The sequence below is a fragment of the Panthera onca genome, chromosome B1 (assembly GCF_046562875.1).
Source record: "Panthera onca isolate mPanOnc1 chromosome B1, mPanOnc1 haplotype 2, whole genome shotgun sequence".
Classification (NCBI taxonomy): Eukaryota; Metazoa; Chordata; class Mammalia; order Carnivora; family Felidae; genus Panthera; species Panthera onca.
In genome coordinates, this window is record NC_138342.1 from 41414856 (window position 1) to 41439240 (window position 24385).

Below are 24385 nucleotides of genomic sequence, written 5' to 3' on the forward strand. Positions count from 1 at the left end.
ATCCTTGAGGAACGCTCTTTGAGAGGGCATGCAGAGGTGGGAAGGAGTGTCGGAAAGGAAAAGGAGAAAATGCCAGAGAAGTGGAGAATGAACAGAAGACCACAGCTCCTGACAGCCCAGATTGGACAGTCACACTAAGGAAGAAATAGTTGAAGATAATGGCAGAGGATCTTTTCCTTGTGCAAAACATATCACGTCTCTTCTTGAAGACTGATTTTTAATTTACTGTTTGGTCTTCAAAATGGTCCCTCTTTTAACATAACTTATGGGAAAAAAAAACCAATTTAGAGTTACTCTGAATCCCCCCCAACTTTGTAGTTTCATGATCGACCTCTCAAAAGCTGTGATGTCTTTTGTGCAGAATTTGTTAAAATGGGTTCAGCCGTTCTGTCCGGTGCTTCGGTCTATACTAAAATGCTATTTGAGTTCCGTTTGACTTTCAAATGTCCTGGTCTCTGTCGTAGTAGAGCTGGTCCTCACACAGGGAGCCAACTCCCAACAGGTTGTTCTGGGTCTGCATTTGAGTAGAGACGTTACAGTGCTCCTTTTCTGACTGCGACACATTCTCCTGTGAATATGTACCCCAGTCTCTATCACCAAAGGGCTCCTGTGCTCCTACTGAACTGGTTTCATTTGGAGGCTCTTGTAACAACGGCCCCTGGCTCCTGGAAATGTTTTCAGTATAATCCCTCTCTTCTCTTTCACACTGAAGAGCTGGCTCGTCACCACAGGATTGTAACAATCGAGTTTGGCTTATAACCTTCCTGGAATCATAGTCCTCAAGAGGACGTATCAACCCCTCATTTGCATCAGTGTCTATCGAGTGGGAATTCATGTTGACCCCTTCAGGATTTTGTGGTGAGGGTCTTAAGTTTTCACCTGTAGTGACCTTGAGAGGAGTATCATTTTGAGCTGTGTTTCTCCCCTGAATGCAAGGTTCGTATTTGTAAATATCTGAGTCTCTTTCATGACAGTCACTCTTATCAGAATCTGAGGGAGCTTCAGGAGAACATGATGGTCTTTGTGGTAAGACATCTACACTGAAAAATTCTAAGTCTCTAAGTGAGCACTGCCACTCTACTGCCTCAGATTGGAGAGCTGTGGCATAATCATAAGTGACCTTGCCTGCGATCTCGTCCCTGAGGGGACTATTGCCTGGTGATCCAGGCAAGGTCAAGGCATCCTCAACTGTACGAGTGTTAGAGGCACTTTCCAGATGAGTCTCATATAAACCAGAGTCTGGTCCAAAAATGAGAGGTTTTTCAAAACGATCCTCCTGATTCTCACATTTCCCCAGAATCTTCTGGAAAGTGCTGTAGGCCTCAGGATCCTCTAATGATGTAACATTGTCCTTCCTCACCCCTGAGTCCTTGTCCTCTGGGGGCCCGCTGGCCCTGTGGCTCTCTTCGCCATGTGCCTCTTCTTCGGTCACATTTCTTTCATCATCTGAACTTGAACTGAGGGTAAATAAAGACCCTTCATCAGAATCGCAGTTGCTGTCCAGCTCGCACTGAGGGTCACAAGGAGCATGTTTCTGCTCTGGTTCCGTGTTAGCGGGCGTGACACGCAGGTCACGGCCCCATCCCGGAGGAAGGACTGGTGGGGATGGGTTCATCTCTCCTGGGTCACTGAGTGTGACCTCGCTGGAGCAGGCGGGAAGCCCCTCCTCAGCACTGGCCCTCGTGAGCCTCTGCTGCTGTGTGTCCAGCAGATTCGTGTAAATGCTCACTTGCATTTCCTCCGAAAACTCCGAAGGTAACCATTCGGTGTCCCCTCTTTTCTCGTTCTCTGCAGTCCTCTGTGCTTTCGTACATGCTTGCATTTTAGAGAGAGAAGCTGTCATTCCTTGTGAGAGTGGTGCGTTGAATTCATCCGAATCACTATGAATTGATCCAGAGACAGTTAGCAATCTGCCAGCTGCCGCAGGGACACCCACTGAGTGCTCGCTGAGAGAATCTTCCTGGGCCACCGTCGCATAATTTATTTCTCCAAAAACATCTTTCTGGTAGATGTGATCCTGTCCTGCAGGAGTTGGTTCCTTATGATCGGCATTTGTCTGTCCTCGGAGAGTGGAGCAGGCCTCGCTGTCACTCAGAAGTACGTCATCCTTTCCACTCCCAGGGCCACTGTGGTACCTGCACGGTCCCCTGCTCTGCCGGCTGCCAGAAAGAATTCCGTCGGGGAGGGCAGCAGCATCGGGGCCTGCAGGGGTCTGCTTCTCACGGAGGGGCAGGTCTGTCCTCAGGCCCTGGGTGTTGCCTGCAGCTTCGATGTCCATACAGAAGCCTTCGTTGGAGTACGCGTTATCCGAACTGGGCCTTTTGTGTCCGCACCTCTGTTGCCACAGTCTGTCCAGGAAAGGCCTGGCAAAAGCCCCCAGGCAGAAAGCCACGAAGAACGTGATGAACACCGCCAGGCACACTGCCAGGGTGAGGTCCTGGGAAGCCTCCTCCTTTACGGGGCTCCTGACCCATCTCGGCAGCCGGCTCCGCTTCTCACTGGGGTGGGTGCCGGCAGGGTCCTTGCTCCCCGGGGTGGAAAAGTGCTCGGATGGTCCCTCCTGGGGCCGCTCGGCTCTGCCTGCTATGAGGCTTTTCATATGATTCATAGTAACGAGAGGAAGGCGGGTGTCCCTGGAAATTCTTTGGGGAGTCCACCAGTAGGCCTCCTCGTTCCCTGCAAGTGGGGTGGGGGAAACGCACAGTGAGTGGACACTGAAGGAGGGCTCTGGTGGCTTCAGAAGCTTGCGTGAGTCCTCCTCAGTGCCCTAACTACATCTGAAGCGTATAAGCAGCCTTACTGATGGATCAGGCAACTGTCTAATGCCAATAGGATGTCTGCGGCTCCCTGCGCTTGTGCACGTGGCTGTCTGGCTTAGGTCTGCTACTCGTAGGCCCAGGAGGCTGGGTGTTTCTTAGACTTCTTGCCCGACTGCTGCCCAGGGGAGGAAAGAAGCCAGACTGGAGGGGACAGCTGCGTCGCTCCTCCTTCCTCCGCATCCTCCCCTGCCGCACATTTCCGAGAACGTTCCATCAGGGCCCTGCAAGGCCCGCCCTGGCTCTGCCCACGTGCACCATTATCTTTCCCACGGCTAACGTTAAGACTTCTCTGTGGTCTTCGTGGATTTCTTCTAAACCTGGTAAGCACGGCCTTGCTTGTCCTTTAGTGCAGCCGTGAACAGAACAGAGCCCAGGGCTCACTGAAAAACACTTCCCATCCCACAACCAGGAGGGGTTTGGGATCTTTAGCCAAGATAGTTAATGGCAAAAAAAGGTTTTCAGAATGCTCAACTCTAGTAATGTGGTCTAGCATTTGGGGAAAGTGTCAGGGAACAAATCAAATAAAAGTATATTTTTGAAATATGTATGTTTTGTTTATCTATAGGAATATCTTTTCAGAGGGTTAGGAAGTATTTTATTTTATTTTATTTTATTTTATTTTATTTTATTTTAATTCCGGTATAGTTAACATACAGTGTTATTTTCAGGGGCAAGCACTTTAAATAATCATGTTTCACATTTTAAAAGTTCGTTCTTTGATCAAATATTTGTTAAGAATTGGGATAAAAATGCGACATTTTGGGGCTTTCTCTTCTGGTGAAATTTCTGTTTTTGACCAAATCTAATTGTTTCTGAGCTATTTAAACTAGGTTTCTTTGACCCTGTGAAGAAAATTATTCATGAAGTGAGAGAAATAGGTAGCAGTGATGATTCTGTGACACAGTGTGTGGCTGACTTAATGCCATAATCAACATTTTTGCTTTAGGGAGACTGTCACCATTTCAAATGAGACTAAATTTTTCATGGACTTTTTTTTTTTTTTTTTTTTTTTTTTTTCAGTTCGGCTGGAACATTTCAGGAAAAAGAGGCACCACTGACTTACCTACAGACTGGCTGCAAATTATATTCCATGTTTTCCTCCAGGATTCAGAAATGAAATTTTGGAAGGCTGCCACACTATGGTCACACTGCCATCGATTATCAGCCAAGTCCACCTCCAGATGGGGAAATTCTAGAGCAATGAGCATCATTGGCAGGATGGTGGTGAGAACATTGTTGCTGAGGTCTACAACCTGCTTGAGAAGGAACAAATTTAGGACAGTCTGTGAATAAAAGACATTTGGAGACAAAATAAACAATACAGATATCGCGTACATTGGTATGGAGGCAATATGAATTTTGCACTGATGTGAGAGTTAGAGAATACTGGGTTTAAATTTCTGTTCTGCCCCTAGCAACTCTATCAGCCTCAGCAAACTGTTCACTTTTTAGGAACCTACCCCCTAGGGTTGTTGTAAGGATTAAATGAATGTGAAAGCTTTAAGTATTGTGCCTACCTATATTAGATGCCTAATCATATTCCCTTTCTTCTCTCCTATGATTTGAACTATTAGATAAAACTTAGACTTCCTGTTGTTATCAAGGTCTAGAATTAGATACTAGGTCTAGAATTTCTAGAAGCACTGTGATCTTGAAAGTGACAGAAGATGCTGGATGATGAGTGCATAGAACATAGAACTGTGGTTGACCAGAAGTAGCAGAGAGATCTTTTGCATCAACTATTATCTCAAGGGTAGTAGTACATTTCCCTGCATCCATGGATACCTAGTATACACAAGATGACTAATTTTTCTAGTTTGATCAGAAATGAAGGGGAGAGACGCTGGGGTGGCTCAGTTGGTTAAGCGTCTGACTCTTGATTTTGGCTCAGGCCGTGATGTCACAGTTTGTGAGACGGAGCCCCACGTCGGGCTCTGCGCTGTGAGCACAGAGCCTGCTTGGGATCCTCTCTCCCAATCTCTCTGCCCCTCCCCTGCTCCCACGTGTTCTCTCTCAAAATAAATAAACATTAAAAAAAAAAAAAAAAAAGAAAAGAAATGAAGGGGAACCTGGGAAACAAAAAGGATTCGGTGGCTCTAGAAACACAGAGCCAGATCTGCTGAAGTTGGATATGGCCGTGACACGATATGGCAGGAAGAGCAGTTGGGTGTAGCTCTAGCTACTATTGGCCGAGTGCTGCTGGGTACCAGGCCTTCCATCAGGCGCTTCACATGCATTATCTCCAATCCTCCCCAAAGCTTCCTCAGAGGAGGAAACTGGGCTAGGTCACACAGTACTTACCACCTAGCCCCTGCTACTAGGGCCTGGTACATGGCAGGTACTCAGTAATGGAGAAAGCAATGAATGAATGAAATGGCAGAGTTGAGAGCTGATCTAGCCCCACAGCCGTGCGCCTTCCACTCTGGAACATGCTCTCTCAGAGCCTGATCTCCCACTGCACTGGAGTGCAGGGCTGGGTGGGTGGGGGGAGGCAGCGGGAGGCAGAGGTGGGGCTTGAGGAGGGGCAGGTAGTCATTAGAAGAACAGAAAATCGTAAAAGAGAAAATGCAAACCTTGCTGGAAGGAAAAAAAAAAAAAAAAAAGGAAAGTGGGCCATGGATGAAAGCCAGAGAGACTGTTATCCAGGTCAATTGTTTTCTAAACATCAGGGGAAAAAAACAGCACTGATATCTTGGGCTATATAAATTCCTAAGACCACTACAGGTAGAATCGGAATTCTCCCTGAACTTAGGTAGTGAGGGCAACCTTTCCAGTGTTGAGTAACCAAGCAGTCTTGACTCCCAAGGGAAGGTTGCCAAAAATAGGAAGTAGGAGACCAGGAGGGGGATAGGGAGAAAATTAAACCACTTTGCTTGGCCCGGCCTGGCCTGGGACCAATAGCTTTCTTCTGTACCCCTCCTCAGCAACAGAGTGAAATCCTCTGATGGTTTTCAGCTGGTTACTTTCTTTTTAGTGCATTATCTACATTTTTGTCACCCTAGCATCTTATTATATTACAAATCATGGGACTGAAAACAAAACTGAAGCAAGGACAGAAAACGAATCAAACGATTCAGGAGGAGTAATTTCTGAGAAAAGATGAAAGCAGAACAGTCCAATTTGGCTAAAGAAAGAAGCCATCCACCAACATCTGAAAGGGGTGTACGTTACAGAAAGATTGGGAGGCACCTAATATAGCTCCACAAATCACTGCATCTAGGAAGAACGGGAAAGATACAGAATGCTAATCTGAAATGTCAGTTTACATAGATCTCATTCTATCTAAACACGATGATGACTGTATGCTTTGAAAAATCTAACTGGCTTCTGGAAAGATGCCCTCACGGGAAAACACATAGCATAGTGCAAGTATTAAATACATCTCCTGAAAAAGAAGAAAACATCTATTTTAATATTCAGCTTTCTGGTACCAAATATATCCATCGAGTTCCAAAACCAGTTTTTAGAGTTCTTGCCAAACACGGAGAAGGGATAATGGAGAAGGAGAAATTGTATGATTCTGGGCAGGTCAGGTGAAGCAAGAATTACAGAGGATTGAAAACATTCCTGGGGCTGGTTTTTAGTTGGCCTGTAGCATCTGTTGCATGCGAGCTACGGAACACTAATGAAGCACAGCAAAAATGCACAGGAGATAAAAACAGACATAGGGCAATTACATACACAAATACACTTATAATCAGTATCCAGTGTGTTAAACGAGGTTCCCAGGCAATCTGGCAACCTATTTGTGGTGAATCGGGGAGCACTTTCTCATCTGCTCTGATCAATACTGTGGCAAAGATGGTCCCCAGCGATCCTGCCTCCTGGTATTCACACCCTTGAGTGGTCTCCTCCCCTAGAGCGTGGGCAGGGCCTGTAACTTGGTTCTAAGCAACAGAATATGGCAAAAGCAATGTGATGTCACTCCCATAATCACATTGTATTAGATTGTAATGTTTTTCTTGCTGGCAGGCTCTGTCCTTCAGGCTCTAAAGCAAGTTGTCATGCTGTGAACTGCTCTATGGAGAGGCCCCCATGGCATGGAACTGAGGGCAGGCTTCGGCTGAGAGCCGGTAAGGAATTGTTCAACAGCTCACAGGAACTGAGTCTTGTCGACAACCACATGAGCTTGGAAGTGAATTCATCTCCAGCTGGACCTTCAGGTGAGCTTCCAACCCTGGCCAACACCTTGACTGCAGCCTCTTGAAGTAGCCTTAGCAAAGGACAAGGGACCCTGCCTGGCTTCCTGACCCCGCAAGTTATGAGATAATGTGGGGTTTGGGACTGCTAAATTGGTAGTAATTGTTACACAGCAATAGGTAACTAATACACCTGTTCATGATCATCTACTTATTCATTGCTTTGCTCGACAAGTGTTTTAAAATATGTGTTGTGAATTAGACATATGCAAAGCACTAGAAAACAAAATAGATTACGGCATATGTCCTCAAGGAGCATAAGGATTATGGGGAGGTAGGCATTAACAACTAACCATCCCTAAAACTAAATGATGATTTCTGTTGTGATGAATGCAATAAGGAAAAAGCATAGCATATTATAAGTGTATATAAATGGGCAACTAATTCAATCTGGAGGCCCCGGGAAGGCTTCCTTGAGGAAGTGACATTGGAGGGATTCATAAGAGTTAGCTTTTCCAAAGGATCAGCAAGTGGGGAGGCCTTAGTGTGAAGACAGAAGGAGTGCAGTGAGCAAGGGGAGAGTGGTTTGCAATGAGGCTGGAGAGGCAGGCGGGGGCCAAGCTCTTGTTGCGAAAGCTTAGGAGGGGTTCTAACAAGAAGTGGCACAAGCAGATTTGTATGTTAAACTAGTGGGATACCGTGGCCACTTTAGAATTTCTATATGTAGTCTACGATTATAAAGAGCTTGGGGCGCCTGGATGGCTCAGTCGGCCAAGCATCTGACTCTTGATTTTGGCTCAGGTCGCTATCTCGTGGTTCGTGAGATCAAGCCCCGCATCAGGCTCTGCACTGACAGTGCGGAGCCTGCTTGGGGTTTTCCCTCTCTCTCTCTCAAAATAAATAAATAAACATTAAAAAAAAGAGCTTGCTATATTCCAAATACTGTTCAAAGCACTTTATGTGCATTCAAACATTTAATTCTCACAATATTCTATGAGAAAGGAATGAAGTCATCTCTGTTTTTTCAAATGAGAAAACTGAGGCACGGAGACATTGGGTCACTTGCCCAAGATTGTGGGGCTGCAAAGTGGCAGAGCTTCGGTTTCAACTCAGGCAGCTGACCCCAGGGTCCCCTCACCTCACCACCACTTTACTGGTCTCCCTTCAATAGCGGAGGGACTTGGGGGACCCTGGTTGAAAGGGGGCAGTTGGAAATTTGTCTTGCAGCAATATTTGAATAACACTTCTCATAAAATTGGGAAAAATCAGCTATGGTGCTGCTGTCTAATCTGACGGCCACTAACCACCCATGTGGCTTTAGAGCACTGACCTGTGACTAGTTAAATTGGGATATGGGTGTGAATAATATACACCAGGGTTTAACAATGTGAAATAGCTCATTAATAATTTTTATATTGATTACATAACTTTATATTTGTAAAAAATAATATTTGGGTATACCGGGTTAAAAAATATTTTACCAGGGGCACCTGGGTGGCTCAGTTGGTTGAGCATCCGGCTTCGGCTCAGGTCATGATCTCGCGGTTCGGGGGTTCGAGCCCCGCGTCGGGTGCTGTGCTGACAGCTCAGAGCCTGGAGCCTGTTTTGGATTTTGTGTCTCCCTCTCTCTGCTCCTCCCCCACTCACGCTCTGTCTCTCTCTCAAAAATAAACATTAAAAAAATTTTTTTTAAATAATAAAATATGTATTACTAAACGAAATTCACCTACTTATTTTTACTTTCTGAATCTAGTGACTAGAGCCTCTAAAACTGCATACCTGGCTTACAGTGTGTTTCTCTCGAACGATGCTGGCCTACATGAAGAGTGAGGGTGACAGAGGATACGGGGCACTAAGTCTCTTCCTGAGACATCGCTAGATGTCACACTGGAGGCCCCTCGGCCTCTCTAAAGGAGTACTGTGGGAGGATTTTACAATATCCCTCAGAGAAGAGGGAGGTGGAGGACAGTGCTTGGGGAAGGGACGGAAGCTGCCGGGCCCAGAGCAGGGCTTTGGGATGCTTCCCCCTCCCAGCTGTCAGTTCTTCAGTGAGATTCATTGCAAAGTGCCTGAGAGACAGGTGTTCTGGCTCCAAAATGTGACGTAGAGACTCCAGGATGGATGGGTCTAACGTGCAGAACAGTATGTGGCATGTGGTAAGTAATGTACAAGCATGAGCTGTTGTTACTATCATTTTTGTATTTAGTGCCCAGCTTGGGTTTGGAAGCAACAGTGTCACAGGCCTTCAGGGCCCCATGTCATCCTGGGTTGCTGACATCTCAGCATTGACCAGCGTGGCTCAGGGGAACCTCCCCAAGTGCTCCAGATTGCACAAGACCCCAGTGACCTTTGACCCACCTTGCAGCTCAGGGAGGGGGCCTCGATTATAACTCCAATTTAATTTCTTGCCAGCTGGTAAGTGGTAACTTGGAACTGGGTTTAGTTTGATTTAGAAAAATAATGTGCCAATTCTTGGTGCTGGGTAATATGTTTGAATAACACTCATGTCCATGACTGAGGCATTTGATTTTTTAAAAAAATTTTTTTAAATTATTTTTTTAATCTTTATTTTTGAGAGAGAGAGAGACAGAGTGAGAGCAGAGGAGGAACAGAGAGAGGGAGATGCAGAATCCGAAACAGGCTCCAGGCTCCAAGCTGTCAGCACAGAGCCCAACGTGGGGTTCGAACCCACAAACCGTGAGATCATGATCTGAGCCGAAGTCAGATGCTTAAATAGACTTATCCTTTTTGACTAACAGCCAGTACTCCTGGGTATGGGGAATATTTCAATAGAAATATTCTTCTAATGTAATTGCCCATATGGCTACATATTGGAATACTCTAAAAGTCATTTTATAACCTGTAACTTCTTGAGGTCCTTGAAGGCTCCTGGATGAATTCTGAATATTTTGTTGCTCTTTAAGTTGAGGTTCTCCAGCCGTAGGCAGTTACGAAAGTCAGACAAACCTATCTGTGATATCCCATTGAACGACAGGTCCAAACTCTGTAATGACTTCAGTTTCCACAGTCCTGTTAAAAATAAAAAGCAAATTAAAATATAAATGGGTGATATTTACTGTCGCATTGTTTATCATGGTGAAAAAGTGGAGTCACCCTACGTGGTTCTCAGTGGAGAGGTGGCTGGACAAAGCACGGTACAGCTGTACCCCAACATATTGTTCCGTCTGAAAGAGAAGGGGGGACCGAGGGAGCAGGAGGGGAAAGGTCAAGTTGCAGAACAGCAGAGAGTAGGATTCCAACGTTCTTGGGGAAAAAGCCACATGCAAACCAGATACATATGTTCTGAGCAAGCAGAGAAAAAGCCCAGGAAGGAGATGAACCAAACGATCAGTACTAGGAACACTCCAGAGGTATTGTTGATACTATGAACATTACTAGGCATTCATGTATGTTTCATAGGTAGTAAGTTGTAGCTAGATTTTGTTTTCTGACAAAATAATCTAACTGGGTTTTGGTCTCTGTCTTTGTATTTCACTTGACTCCAGAGAGTAACCAGGAGGCCCATTTGGTCCAGAAAATAAAGGCGGAGAAGGAGGTGCCTGTCCTCGCAGACTTCCAAATTCGATTACTCGTCTGAGTCTCATAAGGCAGCCCTTCATTTTTACGTTTCCTTCCACTCTGTTCTCACATGTACTTTGAGTCTTTAACCAACTACTACCTAATAGAGCAGGTTGGTTCAATTCCAGAAGGGTTTGTTCCTCTGTACTGTCTGCAAGGACCTCGTAATCAGACTGACCATGCAGAGAGAGGATAACCTACTTCAAATAGCTGTCCATCCATGTTATCGTATGTTCACATCAGCCATACAGGTGAAATAAGAGATCAGGAGGACAGCTCAATCAAAACATTAAGAGCAAGGCACATAGTGCTGAGGACAAATAGAGCATAGAGCCCTTGTGTCTGACTGAGTGATAAGACATACAAGAAAAAGTTACCAGTTATACAGGCAGCTACATCCTCACCATCCTACTATAAAAGTAACTGTTATTTGTCCGTCAGCCTCTCCATTAGGTGACCAGTCCCTTCAGGGCAGAATTCACATCTTTGTGAACTCCTGCCATGCCTGGAATATAATATGTATTCAATAAGCCAGAGATTACGGTGTTTGACTTTCTCAGAGATTTAAAAATTATTGAACTAACAATAAAGATGCAATACAAAAATTTGCATTTCTAGCTTCTCTTGAAAAAGCTGAAGTTCCAACTGGCACAAGACAGTGTTTGGTGAGAGCCAAATGAGGGCTGCCTGCTTTAGATGGGGCAGACACTTACAGAAGATGATTTCTTTGTACTCACGCCTCTATTAAAACCGGAAAAACAAAGGATAGGCCAAGAAGCTGCCTGTTTAAAAAAAAAAAACAAATGGGAGAGAACCAAGGCTGATATTCAGCTGGCAGATGCTACTAAGAAGTGCTTCCATATTGGTTTGTAAATAATGATTGCGGAGCTCTCCTGTGATGCCACATGACCCTAGGCACCTCAGTGAGTCCCCTCCCCCGCAATGTCCACCCCCCACCAAAGCAGGACTCTGCTCCATCACGATGGCCAGGAGGCATGCAACTGGAAAGCCCAGGCTACAGTCCAGTTGTTAAGTATTTTGAATATAACCCCTGGAAAAAAATATGTTTCTTCGTGGAGTGAAGAATATTCCTACACATTTTCATTTACAAACATTATGGGTCTGCGAGAAAAAAAAATGCAGCATAAGACACCAATATGAAAGCAACTATAGTTTCCTTAACATTGTCATGACGCTTACCTGGCCTATATATGGATGTGAGCCCATAGTTCCCTATAGTAACTCACTGCTTAACTGAATTGAACGTGTACCCTAGGAGTCCAGTGGAGGGAAGAAATCATTGTAAAACTCCTATGTAATTGTACACTCTCTTTATGCCCTAAGCATGTCACAAACATGTCCTTTTGAGCCTCATAAAGCCCTGGGAGCTGTTACTGTCTTGTAAATGACAAAACCTAGGCGCAGTGAAGTTAGGAACTTGCCTAATGTCATAGTAGGTGGAGCTGTGGAGCTCGGATTGAAACTCAGATCTCGTAACCATTACTGTTTAACCATGGACACTTCATAAAAAAAAAAAAAAAAAAAAAAAAAAAAAAAAAAGACACGGGCAGGCCCATGTTTAAAGAAAAAATAGTATAACATATGTAGTGGCAAAATGAATGGCAATACTAGCACAAAGATCAGGGGAAATTAAATGAAAGAATACTGTTGTAAGTTTCTTGTGTTATAGGCAAGTGGTATAATACCACATAAAAAACAGACTGTGATGTTAGGATGTATATCAAAAACCCCAAAGCAACCCCTAAAACAGCACAGCAACAGCAAAGAATTATGGCTAGAAAGCAGATAAAGAGGATTAATTTCAAAAATACACCATTAATGCAAAATAGGCAAAGGGAAAAGGGGGAACTAAGAATAGAAGGAACAAATGGAAAAAAATATAAATATGATAGGCATAAATATTAGTCTAAAAACACCAATTAAAAGGCGGAGATACTCCGTTTGGATAAAAATTCAAGGGTCAACTGTATGATTCCTACAGGAAACCCACTTTAACTATGAAAACATGAATAGGATACATGTTAAAGGATGGAAAAAATAGTCTTTCCTGCAAATGGCACTGGAATAATTGCATATCTTTAAAACTTCTATATGCTATTCATACTATGTACAAAAATTAACCCAGACTATTTTAAAACTATCATAAACCTAGCTGTGAAACCTATATTTAAACCTACATGTAAATAGATCATAAACTTAAAATGTAAAAAAGTAAAGTTATAAAACTTCTAGAAGAAAATATAGGGGAAATATCTTTGTGACTTTGGATTAGGCAAAGATATCTTAGATATGACACCAAAACACAATTTATATGCTAACAGATGAACTGTACTTCCCCCAAATTAAAAATTCTGCTCTTTGAAAGACATTGTTAAAATAATAAATACTCAAGCCACAGACTGGGAGAAAATATTTGCAAATCACGTATCTGTGAAAAGTCTTATATCCAGTATATATAAAGAACACTAAAAGCTTAATAGTTAATTAGTATGGCTGAAATTAAAAAGATTGACCATACTTCGTGTGGGTAAGGATGTAGGACAACTGAAATTCTTACATAATGCTAGTGGGAATTTAAAATGACACTGTGACTTCATACAACACTGGCAATTTCTTCAAAAGTTAAACATCTACTTAACATACAAATCAGCCATTCTATGCCTAGGTTATTTTCCCAAGAGAAATGAAAGCATATATTGGCCACAAAGACTTTGTTTCATTATTCTTTTAACATCAATAGAAACAGTAGTGATGATCCCTCTTTTACGTCTGAGACTGGCCATTTGTGTCTTATTTTTTTTCTTGGTTAGCTTGGCTAGAGGATTATCAATTTTATTTATCTTTTCAAAGAAACACATTTTGGTTTTGTGGATTTTAACTGTTTTAAATTTCATTGATTTCTGCTGCAATTTCTATTATTTCTTTTCTTCTGCTTGCTTTAGGTTTACATTGATCTCATTTCTTTAATTTCCCTAGGTGGAAAGTTACATTATTGATTTTAGACTTTTCTTCCAATGGGTGGTTTTAATGCTATAAATTTCCCTCTAGCCACTGCTTTTGCCACATCCCACATATTTTGATAAGTGCATTTTCATTTCACTTAGCTTAAAATATTTTCAAATCCTTCTTGAGACTTCTTCTGTGATACATGTCTTATCTAGAAATGTGTTGTTTAGTTTCCAGAGATTTGAGGGTTTTGCAGCTTTCTGTTACTGATTTCTAGTTTAATTCCATTGTAATCTGAGAGTATATTTTGCAAAGTATACACATACACAAACACACTCTATATAGAGTAACACTATACACACAAACACACACACACACACACACATACACAATGGACAATTATTCAGACATCAAAAAGAATGAAATCTTGCCATTTTCAATGACATGGATGGAACTAGAGTGTATTATGCTAAGCAAAATAAGTCAGTCAGAGAAAGACAAATACCATATGATTTCACTTATATGTGGAGTTTAGGAAGCATGATTTCTGTTTATTCAAGTTTGTTACGATGGGTTTTATGGACCAGAATATGGTCTGTCTTGGTAAATGTTTCGTAGAAGCTTGAAAAAAATGTGTATTCTACTGTTGTTGGAGGGAGTATTGTATACATGTCAATTAGATCAAGTTGATTGGTGGTGATATTCAAGTCAACTGCATCCTCATTGATTACTTGCCTGCTTAATCTATCAATTGACAGGCGAGTGTTGGAAGTCTCCAGCTACAGCAGATTTGTCTATTTTTCTTTTCAGTTGTCAGTTTTTTCCTCACATATTTGATTCTCTGTTAGGTGCATTCATGTTTAAAGTTATTATGTCTTCTTCAAAAATTGGCCCCTTTATCCCCTTTATGTAGTGCTTGATCCCTGATAATTTTCCTTATGCTCAAGTCTCCTTTGTCTAAAATTAATGTACCTCCTCTACTTTTCTTTTGACTAGTGTTTATCTAATGCTTTATCTTTCTCCAACCCTTTAGCTAGCATCTTTATTTATAATAGCTAACAAAGATAGCCTAAGTGTCCACTGACCGGTAAACGCATATCCACACAATGGAATTCTGTCACTGAAAAGGAATGAACTTTTAATACATACAACACCATGGATGAATCTCAAAATAATTATGCTGAATGCAAGAAGCTATACCCAAAATAAAAGTACATATCATAGGATTGCATTAATATAAAATTCTAGAAAATGTAAACAAATCTATAGTGTGAGAAAGGGGATCAGTGGCTACTTGGGCAGAGGAGAGAGGATGAGTAGGAAAGATAGATTATGAAGAGACACGAGGAAACTTTTGGGTGTGATGGATAATTCCTTATCTTGATAGTGGTGATGGTCTCGCAGATCAGGGTGGTTCAGAAAGTCAGAGGACGGATCAAAAGAGTGCTCAGAACATGGAGAAGCAGGAGGCTCCAACAATGTCTAGACTTACAGAAGCCTGAGCAGTGGGGACAAGATTGTTGATGAGTGCTCTGAACTTCACATAAACTCTGAACTTTTGCAGAAAGAGAAGGGAAATCACCCTCAGTTACCCAGTGTGCCTCAAATCACAGAAGTGACCATCATAGCAAAGACTGGGATGGGAAATAGAATTAGAGCCTCAAGGTGATCAAAAGGCACTAGAGGGGTACTGCCATTTTTGAGCACCTATTGTGTCCCAGGGACTGAGAAATATTTTACATACACCATCACTCTGTGTGTTCAAGTATTTACAAACACCATCTCTAACCCTCGCATCCTCCCTGTATATGCCATTATCTTCAGTTAAAAATAAGAACCAAGCAGTTTTTCATAGCTTAAGTGATTTGTTTAAGGTCAATTAACAGAAGTCTAATACTTATGTTAATTAATACAAGAAGTATAGGAGCATAGAAGAGTATAAGAGTAAATAAGAAGGGTGGGACCAGAACATCCTAAGCATAAGGGGGGGTGTGTGGGGATTTTGAAGGCAGAGAGTTATGAGGATACCCCCTTATTTGATTCCCTTCATAATATCAAGCTAAGATCCCCAAGAGGAAGGAAAACTTCTGTAGATGGGAATTAAGACTGTTGAGTTCAGTTATGCCTCCTACGTGAAGAATTTCCACCTACTTCCAATTTTAGAGAATTAAGGTTTAATTTTATGGAAAGAACTAGTGCGGGTCCTATAAATGACTTTGTTTGTTTAGGGTCTCCCAAGACAGAGTTGGGAAATTTGAGTAAACTCCAAGATACTTGGCTGTGAAATTATGGAAAGAGCCTAAAATGTCCATCAACTGATGAATGGATAAAGGTGTGGCTTATATATACAATGAAATACTACTTGGCAACAAGAAAGAATGAAATCATGCCATTTGCAGCAACATGGATGGAACTGGAGGGTATTATGCTGAGTGAAATAAGTCAGTCAGCAAAAGATAGATATCATATGTTTTCACTCATATATGGATCTTGAGAAACTTGACAAAAGACCATGGGGGAAGGGAAGGGGGAAAAATAGTTACAAACAGAGAGGGAGGCAAACCATAAGAGACTCTTAAATACAGAAAGCAAACTGAGGGTTGATGGGGGGTGGGGAAGACGGGAAAGTAGGTGATGGGCATTGAGGAGGGCATTTGTTGGGATGAGCACTAGGTGTTGTATGTAAGCCAATTTGACAATAAATTATATTAAAAAAATAAGATACTTGTCTGTGTTTCTTGATGGGGGAAAATATGTTCTTTTAAAAATTTAGCATGTGAATCAATGTTGAGGGGATGCTCAGGTGAATGAAAGAGGCTGAGAAGTACATTCATGGCTGGGGCTTGGACATCAGAGGGTAGATTCCATGTTTCAGGAGGCTAGAGTCAAACACTGGGAAGAAAATATGGAGGCACTTTTGTGGGGATGGAATTATTTATTGAACTGCTTTCTGATGATCACATAAGCCATGGGAGCCAGGAATCTGATTAGCCTTTGCATTTAAGAAGCCAGAGGTGTTTTATTATTTCCAAGAAATTATTTCAGTGTCTATTAGAAGCAAGACCACAGAAGGTATGCCCAGACATTAAATTGCCTTAGAAACATTCCTTTGGACTATCAACTTCTTAAATGCTCTCCTAAGAGTGATAACTTGATAATGTAAAACAATGATATTCAGGGGTTATTGCTTTGAGTTCAAAGAGTATTAAGAATTGGAAGAGTCTAGAATGGTCCTAGACAGGTATTGATTTATAAGGTCAGCCCTCAATGTGGTCTATTTTATATACATGAGCCAAAGACCTTGCCCTCTTAGCTTAATGAGATACATTTCATTTTGTTATTTTAGAACCCGACTTGGTTTTGAGAATACAGCTTGTTGGTATTTCCATAATCCAATAACAATCAGCAGGCAATATTCAATTCCCTAAAAATTAAAAGAGTACTAGGGTTGCTTGGGTGGCTCAGTAGGTTAAGCATCTGACTTCAGCTCAGGTTACAATCTCATGATTCATGAGTTCGAGCCCCTTGTCAGGATCTGTGCTGACAGCTCAGAGTCTGGAGCCTGCTTCGGATTCTGTGTCTTCCTCTCTCTCTGCCCTTCTCCCAGTCAGGCTCTCTCTGTCTCTCAAAACTAAACAAACATTTAAAAAAATTTAAAAGAATACAACATACTTTTGTTTTTACCAAACAAATTTTTAGTGTGTTAATGTCAGGCTGTCAAATCTGGTCAACCTAATTGGAATCCCAGTAAAATGTTGGCCCTTAGACATTTCCAGGCACTCCAGTCACGTGATGAAGGTGGGATAGTATAACTGGAGATTGAGTCCACTGTTGTAAATGTTTTAAAACTGATTTTTCTGTTATTAATGCTGCATTCCAAAAATATAGGAGGAAGGTGGCATCATTAGTAAGGTTAAAGTCACGGCTAGCTACTGTTTTGTAAATTGCATTGGCTGGCACCTCCTCTGGGTGTTTTTCCCAACATGAAGCTTGTGGGTGACATCACATGTGATTCTGAAGATAGGCGATCAGTTGACACTGGGTTAGTCAGTGTCCAAAGGTGGGCTTTCCTGAAAGCAACTTTTCATTGGTTCTATAAACTGTCACCATTTTAAGTCGTGAGGCATGATTTATAAAAGTACGCATGTGTTACAGGCCAGTTGCTTGATTGCTACTTTCTGAGAACCTCTAATTTATTATTCTTTTAGATGAGTGCAAGCACTTATATAAATAGTTAAACACAAATGATTCTCTGCTTGTGAATTATAGTGGGCTAGGGGTTCCATCTACTACAATAGTTATTTAACATTTCAAAAGATAGCTTGAGATTTAGACAAAACGGAATTTATAATTACAATTTGTTTCTAAATAGACTGCTATTCTCAACTTGTGCCAAGAGAGTAAAAATAACTAATATTTGCAAAGCACTTTACAAGTATACAAAGGACTTTTCACACACTTTAATAGCTACCATTTATTATGCCAAATACCATGTTAAGTTAGGTTCTGGAAATACATTTTTTCCTTTACTAATCCTCACAACAATTCTATGAGTAAATTACATTATCCAGATGTTACCTTTAAAAAAAGTTTTTTTTTTGTTTTTTTTTTTTTAACGTAGGGCTCAAACTTACAACCCCAGGATCAAGAGTAGCATGCTCTACTGAGTCAGCCAGGCACCCCCAAATGTTACCTTTAAATAGGGTTAAACAAAGGAATAAAAAAAAGGGGAGGTCAGAAATAGAATGGTACTCTAGGAAGCACCTCTCATTTACCAGCTTTTTCTCCCCAAGATAGGATTTCAAAATCAGAGTCAGTAAACCACAGTTACAGAATCCCAGAACAGCAAAAGGATGTTACAGGGGACTCAACTGAAATGTATGATGATTATGGGAAAATAATTCAAATCACACAATGCTATGGATAAAAGAACTCTGAATTATATCCAGTTAGATTCAGGGCTTACATTGGTCTTCCATCATCTATTGGTTTCATTAATCTCTCTATGGTTGCATTTGCTAGACTTCTAATAGAAACTCAGACACAGGATTTGCTCATTTCACATTTTTCCCTCCTTTGCAAGTTTAATATTTTTCCTGGTATTTTGGGAGGCAGAAATTGAACTTGGAAAACAAAGATGGGCTGTATGTGCATCTTACAGGGGTGTTGGGTCCTAAATGGAATTGTATTCCCTCCAACCTCTAATTAGCTCTGGGGAATTTGTCCGCCTTAAGGAGATATGTTCAGTGGTGGGGTAATATTTTGAGATATTAATCTTTTATCTCTATTTCTCTCTTTCCATTTCTCCCCATTCAAGCAGAAGGTAGGTTCTGACCCCAGGGAGTCACAGTGGGGGGCAGAAAGTAGAGGAGTCTACAAGTCTTTCTGGTTTTTGTTTTCTAAAGGCCTAAACCTTTAGAGGAAAAGAATTTCTAGATCTAGATAGAGGTTGTTGAGTGTGTGTGTTTTTTTAAGTCTATTTATTTATTTATTTTGAGAGAGAGTGAGAGCGGGGGAGGGGCAGAGAGAGGGACAGAGAATCCCAAGCAGGCTCCGTGCTGTCAGTACAGAGCCTGATGCAGGGCTTGAACTCACAAACTGTGAGGTCATGACCTGAACTGAAATCAAGAGTTGGACGTTCAACCGACTGAGCCACCCAGGTGCCCCTAGACAGAGGGTTTAAAAAAAATAAAAAGTGGGAAGAATCTTCTTCAAACTGAAAAATTTTAATGTTCTCTGCCTGACAGGAGTAAGGGATACACACATACACACACACACACATACACACTCATGTACACACACACACACATATGCACAAACACACACACAGATACTTTGATGCCTTGTCTGAGTAGAAGATTCTAGATAGAGCTGTGGTACAAATTTGGAGAAAGGCAGAGGAAAGCCCATGAAAGACTGATGTCAAGTGCAAGTATCTCTATATCCCACCCTCAACTGAATGGGGGCTCAGAATCAGAAATTATGTTGACTTATAGACAATAGAAGGTTAGTACAATTGAATTTGTGGGGTTGAAATTCACATATACCATACTAGCTAAAAAATATGCTATATCATATGGATATATGTAGCTATAATGATGATCAAAGAGTTATAGCAAGCAAAATGGAAATAGTCTAAATATTGTTTGATCGATCCAATTATAACATATGTACATATAAAAGCTATTCAGTTATTTAAAATATTATTTTTGAGATTCCTTAATTATATAAAGATGTTCAAAATATACTGTGATATGAAAATATGAATTATTAAATATTATGCAAAGTATGATCCAACTTTGAAAGCAAAATATCTATATACACATAAAGAAAGACCTTAATATATACAGTTGGCCCTTGAACTATACAGGATTTAGGGGTATTGACCCCCAGCACAGTAAAAAGTTTATATATAACTTTGACTCCCCCCAAACTACTAAAAGCCTGTCATTGACTGGAAGCCTTACCCATAAAAGAAAGTCAAATAGGGGTGCCTGGGTGGCTCGTCAGTTAAGCATCAGACTTCAGCTCAGGTCATGATCTCACAGTTCGTGGGTTCAAGCACCGCGTCGGGCTCTGTGTTGACAGCTCAGAGCCTGGAGCCTGCTTCGGATTCTGTGTCTCCCTCTCTCTCTGCCCCTCCCCACTCACACTCTGTCTCTCTCTCGGTCTCAAAAATAAAACATTAAAAAAATTTTTTTTTAAAGTCAAATAATATTTTGTATGTTATATGTATTATATACTATATTCCTACAATAAAGTGATATTGAGAAAACGTTATTAAGAAAGCCATAAAAAAGAAAAGATATACAGTACTCTACTGTATTTATATATTTAAAAAATCCATGTATAGGTGGGCCTGCATACTTCAAACTGCATTGTTCAAGGATCAACTGTGTTACACGAGGGTCTTCAGTTTAAAAAATTTTTAATTCCTAATGCTCTACAAATAATAGGTTTTTTAAAAATAATAATACAAAAAATTATAAAATAAGTTGCAATTAGTTTATACTTTACACTGAAAATCCTGCAAATTGCTTTTATGGAAAAGCTTAGGGAAAGGAGACTCCTCCCCCTTCTTACACAATTCTGTTGATATGGTGCCTGGGATAATCATTCCTTCACTTGCCAGGCTATTATTTTCAAAATGATGCTTAAAACAGACCAGAAGCTGGAGAAAGAGCAAATCAATGAAAATATGAAAGAATTGAAAATAAGAAAAATTAAATATGCATAATTTGGGATGGAGGAAAAAAATGACAATATCCTTACACTTTCTTTTTTAGTATAGTGTCTCATATAAAGTAAGTACTTAGCAAACAGTGACCAAGCCTAAAAACAAACAAGGAAAGGAAATTGTTTTAGCACTCTTGAATATAAAAAATGGCAAAGGAAGCTAGGGATTATGAATCTGACACATTTTCTTATTAAAACATTGGTGATTCCTTAAAGAGCTCCAACGTGTAGACTACTGAATGTCAGAATGGATGAAAATTTATTATAACAGCAGGATATGTGGAGTATCCTGTTAGAAACCAGGATGAAGAATTCTGATTTTGATCTGAATCAGAAACTGTACATATTGATTATATAACATCAGCATATTTCTAGTCTACATTTGGAGGGCAACTAGACAAGCAGAAAATGTATTCTAAGAAAAGAAAAATTATAAATATGGCAACATACTTAATTTGAATTGTGCTAAATATTGAAAGTATATGAACTAGTTATTCCTTAGTGCTTTTCTATATTAAGTAACATGTATATGATAAAGTAATTTAAAAACCTGATTATTTAGCACTTAAATAGTTCCTAGTATCTCTCGACAAATCTACATCACATTAATGTAAGTTATAATAATGGGAGATTAAATTGCATTGACTATGAATTCCACATATTATAACTTGAAATTCCACTAAGGAACTCATTTATTTGTTCTGATAAAATTGGTTTACTGTCAGCTATTTCCTCAAATCTGAAAACCACCATGGAATTCCAATGGGCATAAAACATGAACTCTCCACATACTCATTGTTTCTTGGGCTAGTCCATCTTTTAAAATTGTACTTACCCTTGGGAATGTCACGGAGTTTGTTTCTTCGAAGAATTAACAGCTGTAGAAATGCAAGCCCACGTCTCAAGCTGCGTCTGCGGCGTTTCTGCCGTGGTGACTTAGGACTGGGTAGATCCAACCAGACGGAGCAGAGGGAACTGTTGCTGAGGTTTAGTATTTCCAAAGCATGGAAGTGTGCAAGGGGGCTTACGGTTATTTTTGAAAAGAGATTGTTACTGAGGTCCAGATGTTTTATATTGCAGTCTCCTTTTTTCATGGGGGACTGTAAGAGAGCCCTAAAGAAACGGGCACTTGTATCCCCTGTGGCTGCTGTCTGTGGTCTGTCCACAGGTGTATCATGCACTCCAGTAAAAGAACAATTTGTCAGAATATATCCCTTCCGTTGGCACTCAGAATTGAATGAAATACTGCTTTTCCTTGATGGGTTTGCCATTGTTCCAGTAAAATAAAGACCTATTAGCATTGTTATGGCTCTGAAATGCAGGTTTTTCATAATGCCTAGAGAAGGGAAAATGAATTGACTTATTCAAAATAACGTATGTAAAAATTAACAGTGAATAAACAGAAAATTCAATTTTCAATTTAAGATTTAGGAAAATTATCTTGCCTTGATTGCCAATTTAAGTGAAGGATTTCTTAGAAATTGGGGCATTAAAAAGACAGCTAAAAACATGTTATAGTTATAGTCTACAATTACATTTATGTGACATCTTAAAGAACTCCCCTGATTTTTCAGAAAATACATATTCACTTGGGCCTCACCTCTGTGTCTGCTTTTCCAGGAACATTCAGCCTGCGGTTTTCTTCGGAGTGAGGGAAACCTACCAAGATTAAAGACTTCTGTTTTCTTGTTGGTCATTAGTACTGAGCAAAGTCTATTACGCTTATCTACAACCTGTAATCAGCTATGTGGTTTATTATGTGAGTAACAAGCCATCCGGTTACACTAAACTGTGAACTGTATGGATGGAAAGTTCAACTCACAAAGGAGACTCTTGATTTTTTATTTTTTTGATATGAAATTTATTGTCAAGCTGGTTTCCATACAACACCCAGTGTTCATCCCAACAGGTGCCTTCCTCAATACCCATCACCCACTTTCCCCTCCCTCCCACCTATCAACCCTCAGTTTATTCTCAGTTTTTAAGAGTCTCTTATGGTTTGCTTCCCTCCCTTTTTTTCCCCCTTCCCCTCCCCATGGTCTTCTGTTAAGTTTCTCAGGATCCACATAGACTCTTGATTTTTTAGCATTAAATTTTTTATAACTTTTCAAATTCTTTTGAAATTATTTAGATGAGATGCAACATAAACAAAATGGGTTATAAAAAGGATGTTCTGCATCAGAACCACGAAGATGTAATAAGATATAGAAACATACGTATCTTTTTCACCAAAGATTGAGAAGAAACTGAAAATTTCAAAATAAGCCTCTACAAATTACAATGGCCAAATGTATGCACAAAAATATTTTAAAGAAAATGGGATAGTAAACTCCTCAAAAGACTGTATGCTCCCAGAAGGGCCATGTTTCTTTCTCTCTCTCTCCCTCTCTCAATTCACAAAAGAAACTCTTGCTTGATTTTTTTTAAGGACGAGAAGAACTACATATATAAATCTCTCCCTGCTGTCCCCCAAGTTTTATATTTTCAATAGTCTGTCATCTGTCACTATGTTGTTTGGATGAGTAAGTGCATGGAGTGAAATTTAACACGTAACTTTTAAACTTTAGTTTTATACAAGGTCAATTCTCCTACTTTTGAAGGGCACCTATATCCAGGTACACATGGCCACGAAGCGTAAAGGTGCCCTACAGCATGGAGGAGTGATTTATTTTTATAACGTGCCTCTCAGACAATACCAGAACTTGAATTAATCTGTACAGCCAGAAAGATATTTGTTTCTGTATTCAAAGCTGCAGTCATTGTAAATACAATTGTATACCAAGTTAATGTAACAATATGAACAATAAAAAAAATTTAGTCATTATTCACAGGCACATTACTTGAGAAACATGTGATTGAAAAATACTTATGGGGGCGTAAGTTAGATTTTCATTGACCTGGTTCCTTCAAAGTTGAAGAGATTTATATACTAATAGATTTGAATTCAAAAAAAAGCTAGATAAGGATAATTTTAGGTCTTAAAGTGAAAGATGCTAATTTATAAAGAAAAATTATATATACTACAAACTTCTATGTATTAGGTAAGGAACCACAGTGAACTCCAGAAAAACTTTCCGACGAAACTGGACACAATTAGGTAAAATGTCAGTCTTTAAATGGACACATTCAAGGCTAAGTATGAGGAAGCAGTTAGAGATACTGGGTGTGTCAGAGGGTGAGAGAGGGCGAAGACAGTAGAAGAAACAAAGTACAACAGAAACCAAAGAGGCAATTCTTAAAGAAAGAAGTGAAAACAATTAAAAGACAAAAGCAGAAGGTAGTTGTAGGAGGAAGGTGTAGGAGGAAGGCAACAACGGTAACAGTTTCTAAGGCATACCTTGTGGTTCTTAGGTAGTGTGCCAACAGTCTTCTATCTGGATCTAGCCAGGTGGGGATTTAGACCTGAGCCTTTGAGGCTCCACCCATCTGCCTTTGGAGCCTGTCTGCCCACCCCGTGGCAAACCTTCGCCCTTTCATCCTTCAGGCTCTGGCCTCTTGCCACAGTGACAGGGCACATATTCCCCTGGAACACTGAGGGAGGAGCCACTCGAGAGACATTCTGCAATGCACAGAGGGTAGGACTGTCCAGACAGGAACTGGACAGCTTCGAACTGTAAGCTCCGGGATTCCAGAGAGATTATACAA

At 40.7% G+C, this 24385-nt stretch overlaps 1 protein-coding gene across 3 annotated transcripts; it reads right to left on the reverse strand.

Annotated features, from left to right (window-relative positions):
- Positions 1-200: 200 nt before the first annotated feature.
- LRRC66 (leucine rich repeat containing 66) lies at positions 201-24375 on the reverse strand. 3 transcript variants are annotated; one of them, XM_060655052.3, is made up of 6 exons: positions 24078-24375; positions 22341-22399; positions 21576-22076; positions 9819-9988; positions 3883-4072; positions 201-2676 (listed from the first exon to the last, which is right to left on the reverse strand). In XM_060655052.3, exons 3-6 carry the CDS (start codon positions 22069-22071, stop codon positions 440-442), a joined length of 3093 nt encoding a protein of 1030 aa, XP_060511035.3. In that variant the 5' UTR covers positions 22072-22076; positions 22341-22399; positions 24078-24375; the 3' UTR covers positions 201-439. The 3 variants fall into 3 exon arrangements, with proteins under 3 accessions (XP_060511035.3, XP_060511033.3, XP_060511034.3); XM_060655050.3 differs by having other exon boundaries at positions 3883-4075; XM_060655051.3 differs by lacking the exon at positions 22341-22399 and having other exon boundaries at positions 3883-4075.
- Positions 24376-24385: the final 10 nt, after the last annotated feature.